The 20,112-nt window shown below is 44.6% G+C and overlaps 3 protein-coding genes across 4 annotated transcripts; 2 read left to right on the top strand and 1 right to left on the bottom strand.

Moving 5' to 3' along the window:
- Nucleotides 1-673: 673 nt before the first annotated feature.
- On the top strand, nt 674-2,260 carry rln3b (relaxin 3b). Of its 2 annotated transcripts, none has more exons than XM_057034969.1 (5): nt 674-807; nt 1,135-1,246; nt 1,373-1,390; nt 1,475-1,693; nt 1,766-2,260. In XM_057034969.1, exons 4-5 carry the CDS (start codon nt 1,519-1,521, stop codon nt 2,047-2,049), a joined length of 459 nt encoding a protein of 152 aa, XP_056890949.1. In that variant the 5' UTR covers nt 674-807; nt 1,135-1,246; nt 1,373-1,390; nt 1,475-1,518; the 3' UTR covers nt 2,050-2,260. The 2 variants fall into 2 exon arrangements, with proteins under 2 accessions (XP_056890949.1, XP_056890948.1); XM_057034968.1 differs by having other exon boundaries at nt 697-807; nt 1,034-1,246.
- Nucleotides 2,261-2,780: 520 nt separating this feature from the next.
- On the top strand, nt 2,781-13,351 carry tnpo2b (transportin 2b). Its single transcript, XM_057036635.1, has 24 exons — nt 2,781-3,017; nt 3,688-3,787; nt 4,371-4,446; nt 4,566-4,715; nt 4,928-5,034; nt 5,120-5,253; nt 5,351-5,432; nt 5,660-5,782; nt 5,873-5,991; nt 6,091-6,151; nt 6,648-6,819; nt 6,926-7,078; nt 7,798-8,023; nt 8,112-8,283; nt 8,377-8,571; nt 8,695-8,853; nt 9,166-9,253; nt 9,370-9,468; nt 10,166-10,261; nt 10,374-10,449; nt 10,657-10,756; nt 10,989-11,063; nt 11,600-11,729; nt 11,813-13,351. The coding sequence occupies exons 2-23, from the start codon at nt 3,689-3,691 to the stop codon at nt 11,705-11,707; spliced, it is 2,670 nt and encodes an 889-aa protein (XP_056892615.1). The 5' UTR covers nt 2,781-3,017; nt 3,688; the 3' UTR covers nt 11,708-11,729; nt 11,813-13,351.
- On the bottom strand, nt 12,550-19,574 carry LOC130527854 (Na(+)/H(+) exchange regulatory cofactor NHE-RF2-like). The gene is made up of 6 exons (XM_057036639.1): nt 18,839-19,574; nt 18,104-18,403; nt 15,984-16,175; nt 15,359-15,512; nt 15,064-15,284; nt 12,550-14,987 (listed from the first exon to the last, which is right to left on the bottom strand). The coding sequence occupies exons 1-6, from the start codon at nt 19,043-19,045 to the stop codon at nt 14,820-14,822; spliced, it is 1,242 nt and encodes a 413-aa protein (XP_056892619.1). The 5' UTR covers nt 19,046-19,574; the 3' UTR covers nt 12,550-14,819.
- Between the last annotated feature and the right edge of the window lie 538 nt (nt 19,575-20,112).

Genomic DNA, 20,112 nt, shown 5'->3' with positions numbered 1-20,112 from the left:
AAAAGTCGCACCACAAACTTTTTTTTCCAAGTTCACCATTTTAATAGCCACGTTTCCCTGTCAACGGCTTTGGTCCTGTCAGCCACCCCGCATGTTTTTATGCACCGTCTGGCTCCGCTTTGCCTTTTCCAAAAGTAACTTTGGAGGCAGAAACTACTCATGGCTTTTTGCAGCTAGCTGCTCGTGTTGCTAACGGCTCGCTAGCTACTTACTGGCGTTTAAAAGTCTGCAAATGTGGGACTGATACAAGTCTCCGTATCACTGTCGGGGCAAAAAGAGACACTCGCAGGACATCGAGGCAGTCGGAACACTCGGGCAAATTAGCAATAAAAGTACGACTGACACAAGCCCGCAGCCGCCATCTTGTGCTCTTGTCAAAAGATCTGACATCGTCATAACAACGTTTACAGTGAAGCCAGCACCACCAGTCGTTCCGATCGCCTGCGATCGCCATCGATTTCACTTTAAAGGCTAAACAAACAAGCATGCGAATTTCACGAAGACGAAAAAGATGCTGTTGTTTTTTTTTTTTACATACTCGACTTTGTCGCTTTTAGTTTATCCTAGTATTGTCCTTTTTTTTCCCCCAGTCGTTCTTTTTTCCCCGTAAGATTTGGCTTGTTGTTGTTGACTCCCGTTGCTTGGTTGTTGTCGCCAGGACTACCGTGACGATGGCGCCTTCATGGCTTCACCGGGGGCAACTGTTGCTACCCTTTAGTCAAGGCCCCGCCCACCTCCAGGGTTGCTATTGCGTCAGAGTTTAGACCGTGACGCAATAGCGTTTGCCGGATTTACGTCCTTGAAACAGTAATTGGGATTAAATATGTTTCTTTACAATCTAGTAGCTTTTAAGTGTTGGTAATTTTATCAGCCATTTATTGTGTGTATTAGTAAATATTAGATATATACAGTATATGATTCACTTTTTGAAAGACATTTTTATTCTACTCTATTTCCTGTACAGCCTAAAACCAGAATTCCAAAGTTTTTGTTGAAACGCGATGACACATTGTGTCATTTGCTGTCTTTGAAGCCACAGCTCTGTCGCCAGATGGCCTCTGAAACTTGCCCTGCGTGTGCCACATACACCAAGCGCAACCTATACATTCCTCATTGCCCTTTTGGGGTCAGCAGATACTCATCTCCATCCAAGATACAGCAGAGCCGACGGAGTAGAGGGAGAGAGTGTTGGTGACAAACACACAAAAGACAAGACGATACTGCGGGGGGAAAAGGCCAACTAAAGGTCAGAGGTGATTAGATAGCCAAGAGCTCCAGTGGCATCACTTCTGATAAATATTTGCCACTTAATCACAACTTTTCCAATTCTTGCAAATTATTGCACCTAAAGGTCTCTGGTCTTATCTTCCAGGCACAAAGAGGGCTGGAGGTGAGTTGAGTTCTTCGTCTGACGTACCAAGTCCTATATAAACTAGATGCTAAAAGAGACACAAGCTGCACGAACATCTCATAGTTGTTTCAGGCTTTGATCCGCATCCGCCCTTGTTCCCGTTTAACATGTGGAAGGTGTCACTCTTGGCTCTCACCTTGCTGTTAGTGTGGGCAGACAAGATGCGGTGCAATGAAGCTTATCCCTCTTTCTATGGGGTGAAACTATGTGGAAGAGAGTTTATCCGAGCTGTCATCTTTACCTGTGGTGGTTCTCGTTGGAGGAGAAGTGTGGAAGACTCAGGTAAGTCAATTCCAATGCGAGTACACCTTGTTTGGTCAACCTGTGACATTAAGAGTTATCTTTCCATTGTAGGGGCTCTTCTTGGAGAAGACACATTTGATCCATGGACCACAAATAACATCCATCATCCTGCCAATGAGCAGGGTCCTGCTAATTCCCACACATGGAAAGAGCAAACTTCGGATCTGGGACGGGTGGCAGCAGAACACAGCCGCTCTGCACACTCCCTGATCTCAGAAGAGGTGCTGGAGGCTCTGCGGAGCGCTGACAGGAAAGAGCGGGATGTAGTAGTTGGACTGTCTAATGCATGCTGCAAGTGGGGTTGTAGTAAGAGTGAAATCAGCTCGCTGTGTTGAACCTTCTTACCTAAATAAATACATTTATCTGGTTGATGCTGAGCTCCCCTGGTTCCCACTTTCATTGCTTTTGAAAAGTCTTTGTTCCTCTTTCCAAAAGGCACAAAAGTGATGTTACTCTCAGTTAGAATACTTCCACTTTTCCAAGGGCCTTGCTTCAAAAATCAGTGTTGACAGGGATTTCGAAATAAAGGAAGTGTTGATTCTTAAAGTTGTGCATTTCTTTTGTGATTATGTTGTTTCAACATTAGGTGTACCTATCTACCAGAGACAAACGATGATTGCAATGCCCAGTTTCATAAAAACATCTTAAATGTCTTCTTCTTATTATAAATAATAATATTATTATTATCATCATCATCGTTTTTAAACCGATAAGAAAGCTGTTCTTGCCCCCTGGTGGTGTAAATATAACGCGACCACTGTTGATGTTTTTATAGTCATATTTTTCTTTCACTTTCACTAAATTAAATTCTAGAAAAACATTAATACCCACCCGTCAGTATACACACACATATATAAACATATGTACATCCATCAAATGTGTGTGTATATATGCACACACACACACACACATATATCTTTGTGTATATTTGTGTACATGTGTATATGTACACATATCTATATATAGATATGTGTACACACACACACACACACACACACACGCACACACACACACGCACACACACACACACACACACACACACGCTATTTAGTTAACGCCTGGTCAGTTTCCGTACCGAAGATCTATTGACGACGGAAGCCGGAAATGTTCAAACGAATCAACCGGCTTGATTCTACGGCATGCATTTTCCTCTGTGACAGAGCAGCTAGCATAGCATTTACATAAAGCCACTCAGAAGAGAATTTCACCTATATCCTAGCCATATCATATTTCATGTTATTTGTCATAGCGCGTCTGCACTTTTGTCTATAGAAATATAGATTGACCAAATCGCAACGACCAGGTAAAAACCTTCGCGGCTATTTTTAAGATGATGCTAACTCCCTATGCTACTCTGAGCTACCTGATTTGATTTGTGACTGATTGTTGTGATCGTTAATGATTCGTATCAGCCAAGCATTTGCTGTTTCATGGAAAAGGACATGTTGACGGTGCAAAGCAGCACCCTGGATGTTCCCATGTGATCGCTTTTGCAACTGGTTTCCTGGATCCGTTAGTTGTCGTAGTTAAGCTAAAGCTAACCCGTTATCTGACTGAGCCAGGCGTTTGCGTCTCTACCGCCTGGGCCCAAAATGAAAATAGGTGGCTAGATTGTAATTTAGGCGTACTTTGTCATCAAATATGTGGTCTTATTTAGGTGTTGTTTGGAACGGTCATCTGTAAAACGACCAATAACGAATCCGTTGATCGCAGTGTTTTCACTCGCCGCTGCGTATTATTCAAATTAGACAGTGCATCACATAAATCTACATTTGGTTAGTCGCCTCTGATGTTAAACAGATTTCGTATGCATTGTACACGCAGCAGTCTGTCTCTCGCAGTTATCAGAATTGTTACTGCGTAGCTACGTGATTTGAGTAGTAAAGTGCTGAGTACCCAGCCAGGTGTGTGTGTGTGTGTGTATTGTTGTTTGTCTACTGTTTGCATCATAATCTCAAAATGTGTCTTTCTAGAATGGAATGGCAGCCAGACGAGCAGGGTTTGCAGCAAGTGCTTCAGCTACTTAAAGATTCCCAGTCGCCAGACACAGCAACCCAAAGAGCTGTGCAAGAAGTATCCTGACTCTTTTTGTGGGTCGTTTGATCGTAGAAACAGGAGGGGAAAATGTGTGGGATTTACCGCACAAAATAGCGGACGCATCAAAGTGGATGAGAAATTGAAACCCGTAGCGGTCCAAACATTTTTCCACTACCAAATATTCATCTAAACTTTAAAATGTAAAATTCAAAATATCTTGGATTTGGTCAGCCAACTTTGGTCAGTAAAACTTCTGTGTCCAAGGTTGATGATGCCTGGTCTATTTTATTATGTTCACCAATCCACCCGGCACTAAAACGTGCACCTTGCTACCACTTTTACTCTCCATAAAGGCACAGTCGGGAGTATATAATACTATACCCCGTTATAGTAGTAACAGCAAAAAAAATACTTGTTGCTAAAGTAAAAGAATAAATTGTCTACAAGATGCCTGAGTAGTGCTTCATAGGGCAATGAAGGCTTCAAGGTAAGTCCTGGTAAACTTATTACTCAAGGGCCAAAAATCAAAGAGAGCAATATGAGTTTTCTGCAGCTTATATAAGAGAGAGAGAGAGAGGGCGGGCAAACACATGTTTGAACTCCTTGACAGAACCTGCAGAAACTGGAGCAACTTAATCAGTTTCCGGACTTCAACAACTATCTGATCTTCGTCCTCACAAGCCTCAAATCTGAAGGTAGAGATGTCCTCTTCATCATCAAGCAGTCCAACCATTGGTGTGCTGCTTGTCGCAAAATTCTTTACACCTGTTCCAGTTTTAATAAACTGTGTTGTGCTTCTGTGCTGGCATTCCAGATGAGCCCACTCGTTCCTTGAGCGGCCTGATACTGAAAAACAATGTTAAGGCTCATTATCAGAGTTTCCCTCCCAACGTGGCTGATTTCATCAAGCGAGAATGCCTCAACAACATTGGAGATCCTTCACCGCTCATCAGAGCCACAATCGGTGGGTGTTATTATGCGAGAATGATAAGACGGAGATAGTGCGAACATTTTCTAGGCAGAGTGAGTCAGACAGCTGTGTAGGGGGTTCATTTTTGCAGGTAATGCAACATTGTGTGAAAAAGGGCTTCCGTTTCCTTTTATCAGCTTGAATGCAATAGCAGTTTTCTAGCTATTTCTGCATTTCAAGGCCTCTATCTCTTTGTCACCTGCTAGGCATCCTGATCACAACCATTGCCTCTAAAGGAGAGTTGCAGACGTGGCCAGAATTGTTACCTCAGCTGTGTAACCTTCTCAACTCCGAGGACTACAACACTTGCGAGGTCAGGACATCGACGCGTTGCTCGAATAGCGCTGCGTCACCTTTCGGCTTTTGATTTGACTGTTTTTCACCGTTGCTTCTTTCAGGGATCCTTTGGCGCGTTGCAGAAGATCTGTGAGGATTCTTCCGAGTTGCTCGATAGCGAGGCTCTGAACAGACCGCTCAACATCATGATCCCCAAGTTCCTGCAGTTTTTTAAGCACTGCAGTCCCAAGATCAGGTCAGTGAGAGATCGTTGCGTTGCTCCTGGCCCGCGTTGTCTGTCCTCTGCTCCTTTCTTCTCACCCCGTTAAAAATCACACTTCTTCGTTTCTCAGGTCCCATGCTATTGCATGTGTCAACCAGTTCATCATTGGTCGAGCTCAAGCTCTAATGGATAACATTGACACCTTTATTGAGGTGAGCATAAGTCGTGTCATTTTTTTTTGGCGTGTTCATTCGTTTTGTTTGTGTTATCAACTCCGTCTCCACCGTCTTGACACACGATGTGAATCGATTCGGATCATCAGCTCTTCCTTTTTTTTTTCCTCCACATGTTTTTCTGCCATCATTCTGATACAGTTCATGCTGTTTTTAGCGTCATTGGACTACTACATCTTTCCTCCTTTTCTCTTCCTGTTGACCAGAGTCTGTTCGCATTGGCTGGTGACGAGGACAGTGAAGTGCGGAAGAATGTGTGCAGGGCTCTGGTCATGCTCCTGGAGGTCCGCATTGACCGCCTCATTCCACACATGCACAGCATCATCCAGGTGAGGGGAGGACTTAAGTTCACACAGAAATAAAATGCATCTTTTGTCCTGTCCTCGTCAGTATTATCACCCATTCTCCTCTCTCAACAGTACATGCTGCAACGTACCCAGGACCCGGATGAAAATGTGGCCCTGGAGGCCTGTGAGTTCTGGCTCACCCTGGCTGAACAACCAATCTGTAAAGAGGCCCTGTCTGGCCACTTGGTCCAGTAAGTACTGACACACTTAAAGTTTGTTGGACACAGTGATTGCAAGGATGTAAATATAGAGTTGTAAGAATGAAATAATAATCTGATGCTTCTTTTTAGGCTGATTCCTATTCTTGTAAATGGGATGAAATACTCTGAGATTGACATTATTCTTCTCAAGGTGAGATATGAACTGCACACATCGGCTCAGATTGTAACGGTTGTCGCTGCCTTTTACACATGTACAAATGTTAACACAGAAGTTTGCCTTTTTTATTGGACTTATTCTTGTACAAATTCCCATTGAGTCGCTGCATCAGTGTTAAGTATCTTGTTTCGCGACATCTTCGCTTCACATCTACAGGTGCCCCTAAGTTAAGAAATTCTTCTGATAGGACAAATATCCACAAATAATGTTTCTTAATGTTGTTAACTGGTTGCTTAGCTTTTTTTCTTTTACATCATCTCACTTCACACAAACAACAGAATAAAGACTAAGGAAATGATAATTAGCATTCAGTACAAGTGTGCTAATTATCTATGACAGTGCATCCTTAGATGGATGGTTCTGCCTCTTTTTACACCCAAAATAATTAAAAATAAAAAGAACAACTGAATCAGCGTGCTCGTACAGATGCCATGCCTTTTCTGGCTACATTTCTCTCTCCTCCTTTTAGGGTGATGTTGAAGAGGACGAAGCTATTCCAGATAGTGAGCAAGACATCAAGCCTCGTTTCCACAAGTCCCGCACCGTCACTCTGCAGCACGAAGGAGGGGAGGGCGAGGAAGGGGAGGATATCGATGATGATGAGGATGATGACGATGATGCACTGTCTGACTGGAACCTTCGTAAGTCCTAAACAAACGGGCATTTACTGCCCGTGTGTGTGCGTCAGAAATGTAACATCCGAGCACAATGTGAACAGAAAGATACTGATGTACTCTCGCCCTCCAGGGAAGTGTTCGGCTGCAGCGCTCGACGTTCTCGCCAACGTGTTTCGCGAAGAGCTGCTTCCTCATCTCCTCCCTCTTCTCAAAGGCCTGCTTTTCCACCACGACTGGGTCATCAAAGAGTCTGGCATCCTTGTGCTGGGAGCTATTGCTGAGGGTGAGAGACCTCGCACTCAAAATACTTTCAAGTAATATTGGTCATCCTGGCAAAGGGATCAATTATGGATTCATTATCAAATTCCGCCCTCCAGAGCGCACCTGACTATAAGCTGCAGGTGGCCACTTTGAAACGGGAGATCTTTATGGTACACAGAAAGATTATTTTAAATGTTTAATTACAAAACACAGCAGTAAAGTGACATTACAGCTGTTAACTTAAGAGTTGCATGATTTCTTTCTCCATGACGAGGGTGCATGAGGGTGTACATGAAGAGAAAAGACTGTTCAAAGCTCAATTAAACTTGCGCCTTCCTCGGCGCATTACTGAACCTCTTCAACCTGTCTTGCGCCGTCTGGTTGCCGTAAATATCCACTCAAATTCAGAAATCTTTATCCAAGTGGAGCAATTGAGCAAGTCATAAAAATCCATAAATAAACCGCAGGGGTCAGAGCAAACTGAATCACAACAGCGGTGATACTATTTCAGCTGTTTCTAGTGGAATGCACCGAGCGGAGCAGCACATTTCCAAAATATCCAGAATCCCAGAATAACCCCCGTACAAAATCAGAATTTTTGTAGTCGATTGTTTGATCATACGTTATAAGTGGTAGTCTAAGAACTGCTGGCTTTACGTCTACTTCTCTTGTACTTTGAGAGTGGTATTGTACTCATTTTGTTTTATTCCTGTAAGATATGTCAATTTTATGTACTTCCAGGCTGCATGCAGGGGATGGTCCCCTATTTGCCAGAACTCATTCCTCACCTCATCCAGTGCTTGTGTGATAAGAAGGCCTTGGTGCGCTCTATTGCCTGTTGGACCCTCAGTCGATATGCTCACTGGGTGGTCAGTCAGCCCCCGGACGCTCACCTCAAACCCCTCATGACCGAGCTGCTCAAACGCATTCTGGATGGCAATAAGAGGGTACAGGAAGCTGCATGCAGGTAGGATTTTTTTTATTTTTGTAATTATTATTATTGGAGAAATGTTTATCTTGTATCATCCGCCTTCTTCTTTTTATATTTCTGACAGTGCATTTGCCACCCTGGAGGAGGAAGCATGTACAGAGCTGGTGCCTTACCTGAGCTTCATTCTTGATACGCTGGTGTTTGCTTTCGGGAAGTACCAGCACAAGAACCTGCTCATCCTTTACGATGCTATAGGAACGCTGGCAGACTCTGTGGGACACCATCTCAACCAGCCTGTGAGTGCAAAGTGCACCCAATTAGACAGCGAGCACTTCTATTGTCAATAGTTTGTCTGGTGCCTTTCTCATTAAATGTCCAACTGTATTTAGGAGTACATCCAGAAGCTGATGCCACCACTGATAGCAAAGTGGAACGAGCTGAAGGATGAAGATAAAGATCTCTTTCCTTTGCTGGAGTGTCTTTCATCTGTCGCCACGGCGCTGCAGAGTGGGTTCCTGCCATACTGTGAGCCCGTCTACCAGCGATGTGTCACCTTGGTCCAGAAGACGCTGGCTCAGGCGATGGTGAGCCACGTATACTCGGCTGGACTTGTTGCCTTTTTTGTTGCTTCTCACAGTGGAGAGGACACTTTGACGTCCTCAAATAATCACTTCTCAAACTTTCCAACCTGTCTTTGTGCATGTCAGATGTACAGTCAGCAGCCAGACCAGTACGAAGCGCCGGACAAAGATTTCATGATCGTGGCTCTGGATCTTTTAAGCGGCTTGGCGGAGGGACTGGGAGGTCACGTAGACACTCTTGTTGCCCGTAGTAACATCATGACTCTACTTTTCCAGTGCATGCAGGTGAGGAGAGGCACGAAGAGAAAAGTCATCAAAAGTTCTGACTGTGATCATCATCTTAAATTGGTTCTACAGATATTTTTGCACATTAGATGAATGTTTTTAAACTACCAACTGTACATATCCTCCCCTGTCCTTTGCCATTAAATATTCTCAACAAAGTTAGCACTGTGACTTTTAGGTCCTCCTCAGGAAGTTTAGTGTATTCGTATTTTAGTGATTATTAAGGTGGCAATAGCAGCGACACTTAATGTGAGGACCAGTGCTACACAAGTTCTGTTTGTATTAACTCTTCACATTGTCCTTTTGTCTCAGGATACAATGCCAGAAGTAAGACAGAGTTCATTTGCTCTCCTTGGGGACTTGACAAAGGCCTGTTTCCTTCATGTAAAACCGTGTATTGGTAATTCTCCCATTGTCATTTCACAAACAAAAAAAAGAGCATACACAAAATTTCCGTTCTTAATTCACTGTACATAGAAATTCAGGTGTTTTTTTTAATTTTTATTATTCTTGTAGCGGAATTCATGCCAATCCTTGGGACAAATCTAAACCCAGAGTTCATTTCCGTCTGCAACAATGCTACTTGGGCAATAGGAGAGATCTGCATGCAGATGGGTGAGTTTCAGCAGGATTTGAGCACTGCTCAACGTTTAGAAGCTGCAGGATAATTGTGGCTGTCTTTCATTTTCCTTTGAAATTTTACATATTTGAATTGCAGATAGGAAAAAATAGAAACACACCATTAAAACAAATCCGATACGAATGGTTTAGAAATGAGTTTTTACTCTTATGGGGAGTTCCCCATCGCCACCACAATGACATGGCTGAATATCCCCCAATGTTCTACACTTGGTACTAATTTATTCCCACGACTTCTGAACTTGAATAGATATTTAAGGCCAATGAAGATGCCAGTTTAATCACACCACTTTAATCACACCCTTGTACACACCTTTGTTATGGAAGGTGGAACACACAAAGAAATGCTGATGCAGCTTTTAAGTTAAAGGCTAACAATCAACAGTTGGTTGGCTCCTTATTTTTAACCTGTGTGTTACTCATTTTACGGCTGCGTTACTGCCGTGTCTAGTAAATAAACATTTAAAATAATCTTTATGTGTAGGTGTCATGTTTCAAAGTCGCCACCTGCAGCTTATAGCCAGGTTCAGCTTATATGTATATTTTTTCTTAAATTGTAAGACATTTGGGTGGTGCAGCTTGTAGCCAGGTGCGCTTTATAGTGCAGAATTTCTAGTAAAGGACTGCATTGTCACCTGGATTGTGTCTTATTAAGCTCATTATCGCTGCTCAGGTGTGGAGATGCAGCCGTACATCGCCATGGTACTGAACCAGCTTGTTGAGATCATTAATCGGCCCAACACCCCCAAGACCCTGCTGGAGAACACTGGTATTTTGAACATATTTTACAGGTTCACCGAAAAAATGGCGTGTTCTGTGATATGCACGACACAACATTTAGTATTCAAGCACTCATTCTTGTTCTTCCACTGCTTTTCCAGCTATCACCATTGGCCGTCTGGGCTACGTGTGTCCTCAGGAGGTTGCTGGCATGCTGCCACAGTTTATCCGACCTTGGTGAGGAAGGGTGGGGGGGTGCTTTCAAATCAGTTTTTCTCATCTGTGTCATCACCTCAGAGTTGTGGTTGTTCTCTTAGTTTTTAGTAGTCTGTCCTAATGACAATTATCTTTATAAAGGCAGCATGTTCAGCCAATTTTAGGAGATAATAGTAGCAACTGCTTTAAAGCTGTCGCTAACGGTAACGGATCTTATGTCTCCTGCAGGTGCACGTCTTTGCGCAATATCAGAGACAATGAGGAGAAAGACTCGGCCTTCCGTGGGATTTGCATGATGATTGGGGTGAACCCTGGAGGAGTGGTGCAGGTGAGATGTGGCACTGCAGAAACTCTGCATCTCCTCTGTTTTAGGTAGTTTTCTGCTAATCTGGTACATTTCATTTTGTGGTCAACACCTCTGATCAAGTAGACCAGTGAACAATGTCAGTTATGTGTAAAACAAATGACCTACATAGCTGACACGAGTGGAATAAATGTAAATCTATTTAGAAAAACGCAGTTGGAATACTTCGTGAACATCTGGCTCTGTTTTTGCTCAGGATTTCATCTTCTTCTGCGACGCCGTGGCCTCCTGGGTAAACCCTAAAGATGATTTAAGAGACATGTTCTACAAGGTGAGGAGCTGGTTGAATGACAGAGCTATTGAGAGTCTGGAGTTTTCCAGGCTCGGAACCACCATTTCAAAAATGAATCGCCCAGTAACCACAGACTGAGCAGTGCTCTGCTCGGTGGGTTCTTGATGTCCCGAGTGTCCTGACCAGAGCAGTTGGACACTTGTGCACCCAACCAGACGCTGCTGCTCCGATTTGCTTTTCCATCAGCTGATTTGCACGCCAAATGATGCGCGTGGCAGTTCAATCTGCTCACGTGACTTTTCCCCCAAATTTAATGCCAAACCAGCGATAACCGCTGTGTCAGCGTTTACGGGGCGCCCTCGCGCAGCCCAGTTGGGATGGAAAAGCATTTTGTTTGAGCACGCGGGGCTCAAGTGTCGTCCCTCGCCGAGCCAAAACCAAAACCAGGCCGCTAGTGGAGAAGCAGCATTACAACCAGGTCTTGGAACAAGCCGGGAAAAAACAGAACCGAACGGAGAGTAACTTTTTGGGGGGGGCTGTTCCTTTTTGACCCCATCTTCTGCTTCATGTCGCAGATACTGCATGGTTTTAAGGAGCAGGTCGGGGAGGAGAACTGGCAGCAGTTCTCGGAGCAGTTCCCCCCTCTGCTGAAGGAAAGACTGGCAGCCTGCTATGGTGTTTAGATTCTCCACACCCAACCAAGAGGTAAGACCCGCGTGCAAATCACAGCTCCGCAAAGGTCGATTTTGACTCTAACTTTGGTTTCTCACGCTTATCCGCACCCCCAGGTGAGCCAGCAAGAGGAGGGTGAATGGGAAACTCATCCATCTGTGTATTGCACTGCCCAGATCTGGGGGGAGGGAGAGGGACGCTTATGGCTGCTCCCCTTGACGGACGGCCCCACATGCCCTATGTGTTTGTCCATAGAGGGAGGGTAGGGGTGGGAGGGACAGAGGGACACCTCTAGATTAACTAGGCAGGGACCCGACACAGAAAAAAACTAACTGGTAGGGACAGATAGCGAGTGACGGAAAGAAGGAAACCGCAGGAAGGACACGTTTGACAAAGAGGGAGGCGGGGTGAGAGACCAGCGCAGAGGAAGTTCAGGGAAAGGCAGGGAGGGAAATCAGTAACAAGGCAGGGAAAATGAAATGACATCACGGCGTGTCATTTGTCTGGGTGGACAGGGACAGTAGAACTTTTAATGGGATTCTTAAACTCGAGAGCAAACAATGGCTTGACTGACCGACCGACGTACACGGACTCATACATACACTTGCACATGCAGTACATCAAAACTGACTGTGATTGGCACTATTATGCAGACTTCTCAAGACGTAGTTAGGCCAGACATACAGGTGTCTAAACTCTGTTCACTTTCTGGGAGATATCTTTCTTTTTCCAGGGAATGGGATTCAGTATAAATTTCTTCATCCGTAGTTGCTGAATTCTTCTGTAAGATAGTCTGGATAAGTTTTTACCGCCATCTTTAACCCGAGTGCTGCTTTCACAGAGCTGTCAGACATTATCTTGTCCAATTTTCCACTTTATTGAGAGAGGAGGAGGAGAAATCATGGCTTCAGAAACCATTCCAGCAGGAAAGAGGGATTAGGGCTAACACCGTTTTCTCGAGTAGAGGAAATCATGAAAACAAGAATCGCATCCTTAGTTGTCTCTTTGAGATTTGCGTGTTTGTGAGGGCACTCGTGCATGTGCAGTTTGTTAATCTTTACTTCAGCATCCTGTGTTAAGAGTTTGTGATTTATGTATTGTTTTTGATATGGTAACGAGCTAAAACTTGACTCCCACCGCGATGTCCTTGGCACCTGTTAACTGTGACCAAGTGTCTGTGTGTCTGCAAGAGAGAATGTGTAAATGTTTCTGTCTACATTCATACTGATATCCATTCGATGCCATATTAATATCTTAAGTAAAACAGTGATTTGCAATGTCATTGTGATCTTTAGAATGTTTTAAATTGCTCCTTTTTTTGTTGTTTTTTAAATTTTCTGTTGGTTTTTTTTTGTTTGCCTGCTACTGACAATTTCTGTTTCTCCGATGAACATCGTTTGCACAACTAACGCAAAAAAAAGAAAGAAAAGAATTTATGCTATTTTGAGCGACTGTTAGCTGTTGTTTTTGCACTTTTTAATTTGACCATTTCAGTTTTTGTATGGATTTTTTTTTTTTTAAACTCACCCTTATGATGTGTTGACCCTGATGTCAGTGTTTGTCATATTGTGTTGCACTGTGAAATTAAGTGTCTTTGACTGGCAAAAATATCCCAATACTAAATGGTAAATAAAAACAACTTTGTCAAACTGGGACTAATCCGCACTTTTACAATGACTAACTTCGCCATATTGCTGAGGTGTGTGTGTACGTACGTGTGTGTGTGTGAGCTCCTGCATGAGAATCGTCTTTGCCCGTGAGCATGGATTGAACAGTTGACACTTGGAGTGCACATGTAGTAGGTCTGGAAGGGTGTGTAGCCTACCTTTTGTATGCATGCCTTGCATCTGTGTCTTTTTTTATTCCGTGTGTACGCAAGAGTGTGTGTGATCTGCGTGATCCCATTGCCCTTTACACCCCCCGACAACACCGCCGCGGTACACAAAAGAGCACAGTAACAATATCAGCTAGGACACTGCCAAAGAGGGAAATCTCAAACACAATAGCTCGGAACAAGCTGCTATTTCAATATTCAACGCAGGCGTAATGTCAGTCACCAAAGATGGATGATCATCTTGACAAAGAATTCTACCAGTGTAAAAGACATTTGGGCGCTAAAAGCTTTTGATTTGACCTCGACTGTGACCACTCTGATAATCAAATCGCTTTTTTGGTTTGTTTTAGGTGTGATAAAGGCTGAAGCATAGCTGTTTCCACAATTTCCGTTTTGGTCTGAAGGTTTTTGTACGCATATTTTGCTCAACTTGTACTGTTCTGGTTTGGTTTTTTTATTTTTTATTTTTTTTAAACCGGGTGCAACAAATGAGGAATGGAATGGGGTAATCACATTTTCTAAATTCTGTTTATGTATTGAGAGCATGATACTGTTTTAAATATGACAGAATAGTTGGCCCCTTCTGTTGTTCTGTCATGTGATATTTTTCCCCAGTTTGTTTTTTCCCCCTTTTTATGGAAGTTGGAATGGAAATAAAATGTGTTGAGTAGCCGATATGATTCGAGTTTGTCCGTGTAACTGCTGCCTTGTGTGAAACTGCAAAGGTTGTGACGTGGCTTCCAGGCTGAGACCGACATTAAAATGGTCACAGTCCTCCTTAAATCTTACTGAAACTTGACCTTTGGTGAGCAAGTGACAGGATCCCTCCGTGCGTCTCTGATGCCTGTTTGCGCCGTTTCACCTTTGTTCGAGTGTTTTGTTGTCGATGACGTCATGAGTTTCTGTGCTCAATGGTTTTATAGACCTGTTCCAGAAAGCCAGGTTACAACAAACAAATGAGGCTCAATTCCATTAGTGGGATGCTGCTCTAAACTGCGATTCATGCTAGGAGCCTAATGGGCTGGGCCAGGCAGCTTGAGATGGAGCCCAGGTTTTTACAACATTTAAGGGGGTCAATATCTGTCGTGGGTCATCTCACCGGACTTTTGTTTGTGACAGCAGAGCTTAAACTAAAGGATCATTTGGGTGCCTTCATTTGGCTCCCAACCTAAACTATCCTGTTTCAAACCCAATCGATTCCTTTCTTTCACATCGTACAGGATCTCTGGAGGGTTTCAATCGTCCTCTTTCTAGTCCAGAGTCAACGTTTTCCGCATGGACTTTGAAGCTTAAAAGTTGCTGAAGATCTCCTGTCTTTTACTCCAGTCCATAGGGGGCGCTCTTTTCTTGATACGGCTAGCGAGGACCTTTTGTCGCGCCTCGGCAGCTGTGGGGCTCAGACGCAGGCCACTCTCGATAAAAGGATCCGAAATACGCCTGTCGTCTTCATCGGGAACCTAAAACATGCAGATTTTTCATGGGTGACATTCGGTTTCTGACACCTTTAGACGACCCCCCGCGTTCCCCTCTCACCGGAATGCTCATGTCGGAGCTGCTTATCTCCGATTGGGTGGTGGAACTTCTTGAGGACTGAGATGCCGAGCTGCCATTTGGTCTGGACCTTGGCAAGGAGGGTTCCACTGTGGAGTCGGTCACCGTAATATTTATGGTTGGTGGTTCTGCGGCGGGTAGTCCAACGGTCGGAGATGGGGTGGGCGGTTCACTGTTAGTGACTGATGCATCAGCATAGACCTCTGTGCCAGAGTAACCAAAAACATACTCTGTGAGTCAGTTAATACGTTTGTTAGTCAGTGAGTTGTTGCTTCACCTTTGCCAGGACTGGTGTTTGGTGGGAGTCCTAATCTGAGGAACAGCTCGTCTGTCTCCAGGTCCACCACTAGAAGGCGCACTTCTTCCCCTCCTGCTTTAATGAGCGCCACCACCTCCGAGTGCCTCAACCCGTCCACGCTCACGCCGTTTACCTGAGGTGGTGGAAACCACATGACAACAAAAAGCAAACAAAAAGGAGACTTTAATAACTGTGTCCGAGGGACACGCAACACAGAACTGACAGAGCGTAAAGGTCTGTCATTTGAGTAAAGTGCCAGTTGTTTGCATAAATTCCTTCATCCTTTGGACATTTCCTCTTCAGACTTAAACTACACACGTGATGCTGTTGAGATCAGTGATCATTTGTCCATCAATCTGAGCTAATCCGCTGGGAGGGACAGCACAGGGAGTGTCCAGTTACACCTAAAACTAATACGCACTGCAAATATGTGCCTGCAAAATCTACATTTCTGGTCAATGGTTGTTACATAACTGTCTGAGGCTACGCAGCAGAAGTGGTTTCACAGCTGACTGTTGTTTGGAGGATTCATTTCCAGTATGGAAGGATACGGTAGATAGATTCTGTTCATGTCAGCATGCGCCTGTTGCTGTTCCAATTGTACCTCGATGAGTCTGTCACCGGGCCGGAGGTCTGCATCATCAGCAGGTGAGCCGGGGTCCACTGCGCGCACAAACTGTCCACGCTTTGCCTTGTCGTTGTGCAGGTTGAAGCCGTAGCCGCGCTCGCCTTTCACCATGTGACACAGGCGGGGGACAAGCTTGTCCGGCGGCTCTGGCGAAGACTGCATCTGCAGCTAAGATCATTTAAAAAGAAAAAAGGCTCAGAAACAGAAAATTGGTCAAATTTGTGTAAATCCTATAAATTTCTAATTGAATTACAAAGCAAATGGTCAATTCACATATTCAAATTAAAAAGTAAAACCTGCAATATTTTATATTTATGTGCTGTGTGAATGTGTGCCTTCACAGGAGAGTTAAACTAGGTTATTTGTGGCCACACACACACACACACACACCACACACACACACACACACACACACACACACACACACACAGACTTGGACTCATATCTTTGTAAAGACTTTCATAGTCATAATGCATCACACTGGTCCTTGCTCGAACCCCTAACCCTAGCCATCCCAAACAACCCCTGATCCTAACCTTGACCTTGACCCTGATCTAAATCCAAGTCTAACCTCAACCTTAAAACCGTCTTAACCCTCAAACAGTCCTTTGAAGTTGTGATGACCAGCAAAATGTCCTCAGTTTGCTTGTACAATTTCTGTACTCAGTATGTAGCAAGGACAAGAACACACAAACACACACGCACACACACCTCTCATCACATCACATCATTTAGAGTAATGGAACAGAGAATCCGGGTTGCAAAGCTGTTTTGATAGACAATTAACTAATTTTGTCCCACTAAACAAGATTAAATGTTTGGTTTTAAAATTATGAAATGTCACAGGAGAAAACGATCATATGACCTTTAGGGGGAGAAATGTTACAAGTAACTAAAAAGAAACTAGTTTTATAATGAAGGTTTAGTGAGGCTGCTTCATGTGTAAACATGACTGTAGATTCAGCACTCCTGTTACCTAAGACTGGTGCCGTGCGGGCATCCGCCGCCAGTAAAACATCATGCCACATTGTATTTACAGATCAGGTGTCTTCCAGCTAAAAGAGAAGGGAGACTTGCTGTGGTGCCAGTCTGGGTTTAAAATATCATGGACTCTTAGTGTGGACAGGAAGAAAGAAGGGTTGGCAATCAGCAGGAGGGTCCCTTCCTGTGACACTGGTCCTGCTCAAGGTTTCTCCCTGTTAAAGGGGAGTTTTTCCTTGCCACTGTTGCTTGTCAGACCCTGTAAAGCACCTAGAAACAATTTTGATTGTAACAGATGCTATATAAATTAAAAAAATGATTGATTAATTGGTTGGAAAAGTCTTCAAGTGGTTGCTGACACTAATAATGACATTACATTCACAAACTACTAGAACTTTGCCAAGTTAGTGCTTTTTAAAAATCCACCATAGTGAAACGTGATGATCGTAAACTACTGAAATAAAGAACCTCGACGAGGTGCTGTCAACTCTGCAGACTACACGTGCATCCTCAGGAAAGAACCAGCGTGTTGTCTGATCAGAACCTGGGATTTGTCGAACCTGCGCAGGGCTGTGATGTCAATCCAAGGGGCCAGCCTGTATTTATGCTGCCTTTGAGCACAACAGTTGGTGATCTGACGTGAACTGCTGATGTTTAGGACCCTGTTCCACTTTGTTTGGAGCCCAAACACTTTGAAAAAACCGGGACAGACAGTTCCCACACCAGCAGCAAAGATCATTGGGGTTAAAGTCACGATTGGTTGAGCCTAATCCTGCCGCCGCTGCAAGGTGTGATGTAACCCACGGTGATCTTCATACAATGTCCGCTTAAATGCTCCTGCCTGCTTACAGATGCTGGTGACTTGTAAACAGGTGGAACAATGGCACCAGACCAGTTGACCACAGGTGGAGAACAATAAAAGCCAATAAAATGCACTGTAGTGCAACCAAAGGTGCGAAAACCTGACAGGAAGCCCTTTGTGTTCATTTACATCGGGTATTATATAATCCCAGCCAAATTTCCCGTGGAAGGAGATTCTCGATTGTTGATTTGTATGTGTTTGAATGCATAAGCTGACCTGACTAAAAGCTACCAGCCCTCCTGTCCGTTCTTACTTCTGTGTCTGACGCTGCGCTGGAGGTCTCTGACGACTGCTTGACCTCGATTTGCGCGTCCATGCTGGTGGGTGAGTCGGCAGCGGAGGAGAGCAGCTGCCTGAGTTTGGACGATATCCCCCGCGGCAACGGAGAAGTGGAAGGTGTGGGTCCTGGAGAGGGTCTGGGGGAGAGGGTTCCCATCACAACGGCCAGGGCCTCGGTGCAGGCCAGGCCGTTAACGTGAAGGTACTCGTCCGTGTCTCTGTCCACCACCAGCAGCTTAGTGCGGTGCGGCACCTCGAGGATGCGGTTCACCACCTGCAGGTGGGGGGACGGAAGGAATCTTAATACAACTAATTATCATTATAATAAAGTTGAACAGTTCACTAGAAAAGGTTCCAGGTGAAAATATTGTAAACAGACACTAACAACACATAAAAAAGACTGAGGGACTAAACTGATGAAAAAGTTCACCAGATTCATGATTAAAATCCAAACAGGAGTAGATGGTGTCTTTCCAAGAGGTGATTGTATGTTGTTTTTGAATAAAAGTGCACACGGATATTTTTGGCCTGAGTAAAAGGGTAAGTCAATGGTTCCCATTACACAAAGCTCATATTGACCCATTTAAGCCCAAGGTAGGTTCTCCCCTCCTTCTCCTCAGGGGAGGGAAAGTTGTCTAACAGGCAGAGAATCTATTATCCCTCCCTGTTATAAACGAATCTTGGGCCTGATTTTATTCCAATCACTTACTTGGTAGTGGGGCTCCATCTCTACATTCTCTCCGTTCACCTCCACCACTCGGTCTCCCGGTCGCAGCCCGGCCATGTCGGCCGAGGAGCCGGGCTCCACTGTGCGGATAAACTGTCCCCCTTTGTTCCGCTCTCCGTGCAGATGAAACCCATACCCGCGCCCTCCTTTGGTCAAGAAACAGAGCCTGGGTCGCAGCTCGCCCTCCATCCCGCTTCAGCAGACGGCTCCGCGTCCCTTAGCGGATTAAAAAGGTGTTTGCTCCGGGAGTGATAAAAAGTCTGGGACTCTTAATCCACGGTGACCGCTCCAGGAACTGAGCAATCAACATAATTTAGGTTTTGATAATCCACACTTGTTTGGGTCGTGGAAGCAAAAGTACTTAATCCATTACGCAAATATGCCAGGGAGAGAAACACCGCGCGTAAATTAAAACCCGTGCGTAAAACCGTGTCCCAAACCACGGGCAGGAGCCACTGCAGTCCATCGAAGGGATAATCCAAGAGATCGGAGATTAGAGAGATCCTCCTGCCACGCACTTAATTCCCCTCGTCAGCGGGGCAAGAGTCCTGCTGCGAAGAGGCGTCAACAACACATGCCACTATCTGCGCTCCCATCGCGCACCTGACGCAAGGCAGCAAACGAGAGCTTGAAAATGTGCTCGCTCCTACGCTATTTATACGCCAAGATCAACGTTAGGTCAACGTCAATTTTGTCTGGAACATCCCATCTAAGAGGAGGCGACACACTCTGCTGGTGGAGAAGGTGAAACTAAACTGACTGAGACCTGAGAACGGAAATCTTCCCATCCACCCACTGTCCCCACAATAAGAGGCGCGGCCAGGAGACGGGTATTTGATGTTTCACAAGTCTTTGTCTTTCTGACGTATTCATTACTTTAAAAAAAAAAAAAGTCTGTGATGGTGAATCATCCTCGAGATGTGAGGAACCCACTTTATTGGTGACCTTTCCATGAATCCCACATGGTGCCTGTAAGGGCTCCACGTCCCAGTCAGCCAGTGGACTGAGCCACTCCACACAACCGCCCGGCAGCAAAAAATCACTTTGCTTCCCTGAATTTATTTTGGGTCGTTTTAGTGGAGAGCAACAGGCTCTTAAAACTGGCAAACAGTGACATCTGGCGTTCTGCGGAGGAACTTCCCAAAATGCGCTACGCTGTTCACCTTGTTCACTATATTTCATGTCATTTTTACTGTAGTTTTGGAGATCTGTGTTAGAAACTTTTGAAACAAGAAAAAACACACTTCTCCGGCCTT

The sequence above is a fragment of the Takifugu flavidus genome, chromosome 6 (genome assembly GCF_003711565.1).
Source record: "Takifugu flavidus isolate HTHZ2018 chromosome 6, ASM371156v2, whole genome shotgun sequence".
NCBI lineage: Eukaryota > Metazoa > Chordata > Actinopteri > Tetraodontiformes > Tetraodontidae > Takifugu > Takifugu flavidus.
Note: the sequence above shows the minus strand (reverse complement) of the source record. Positions and strands in the feature narration are given on the sequence as shown.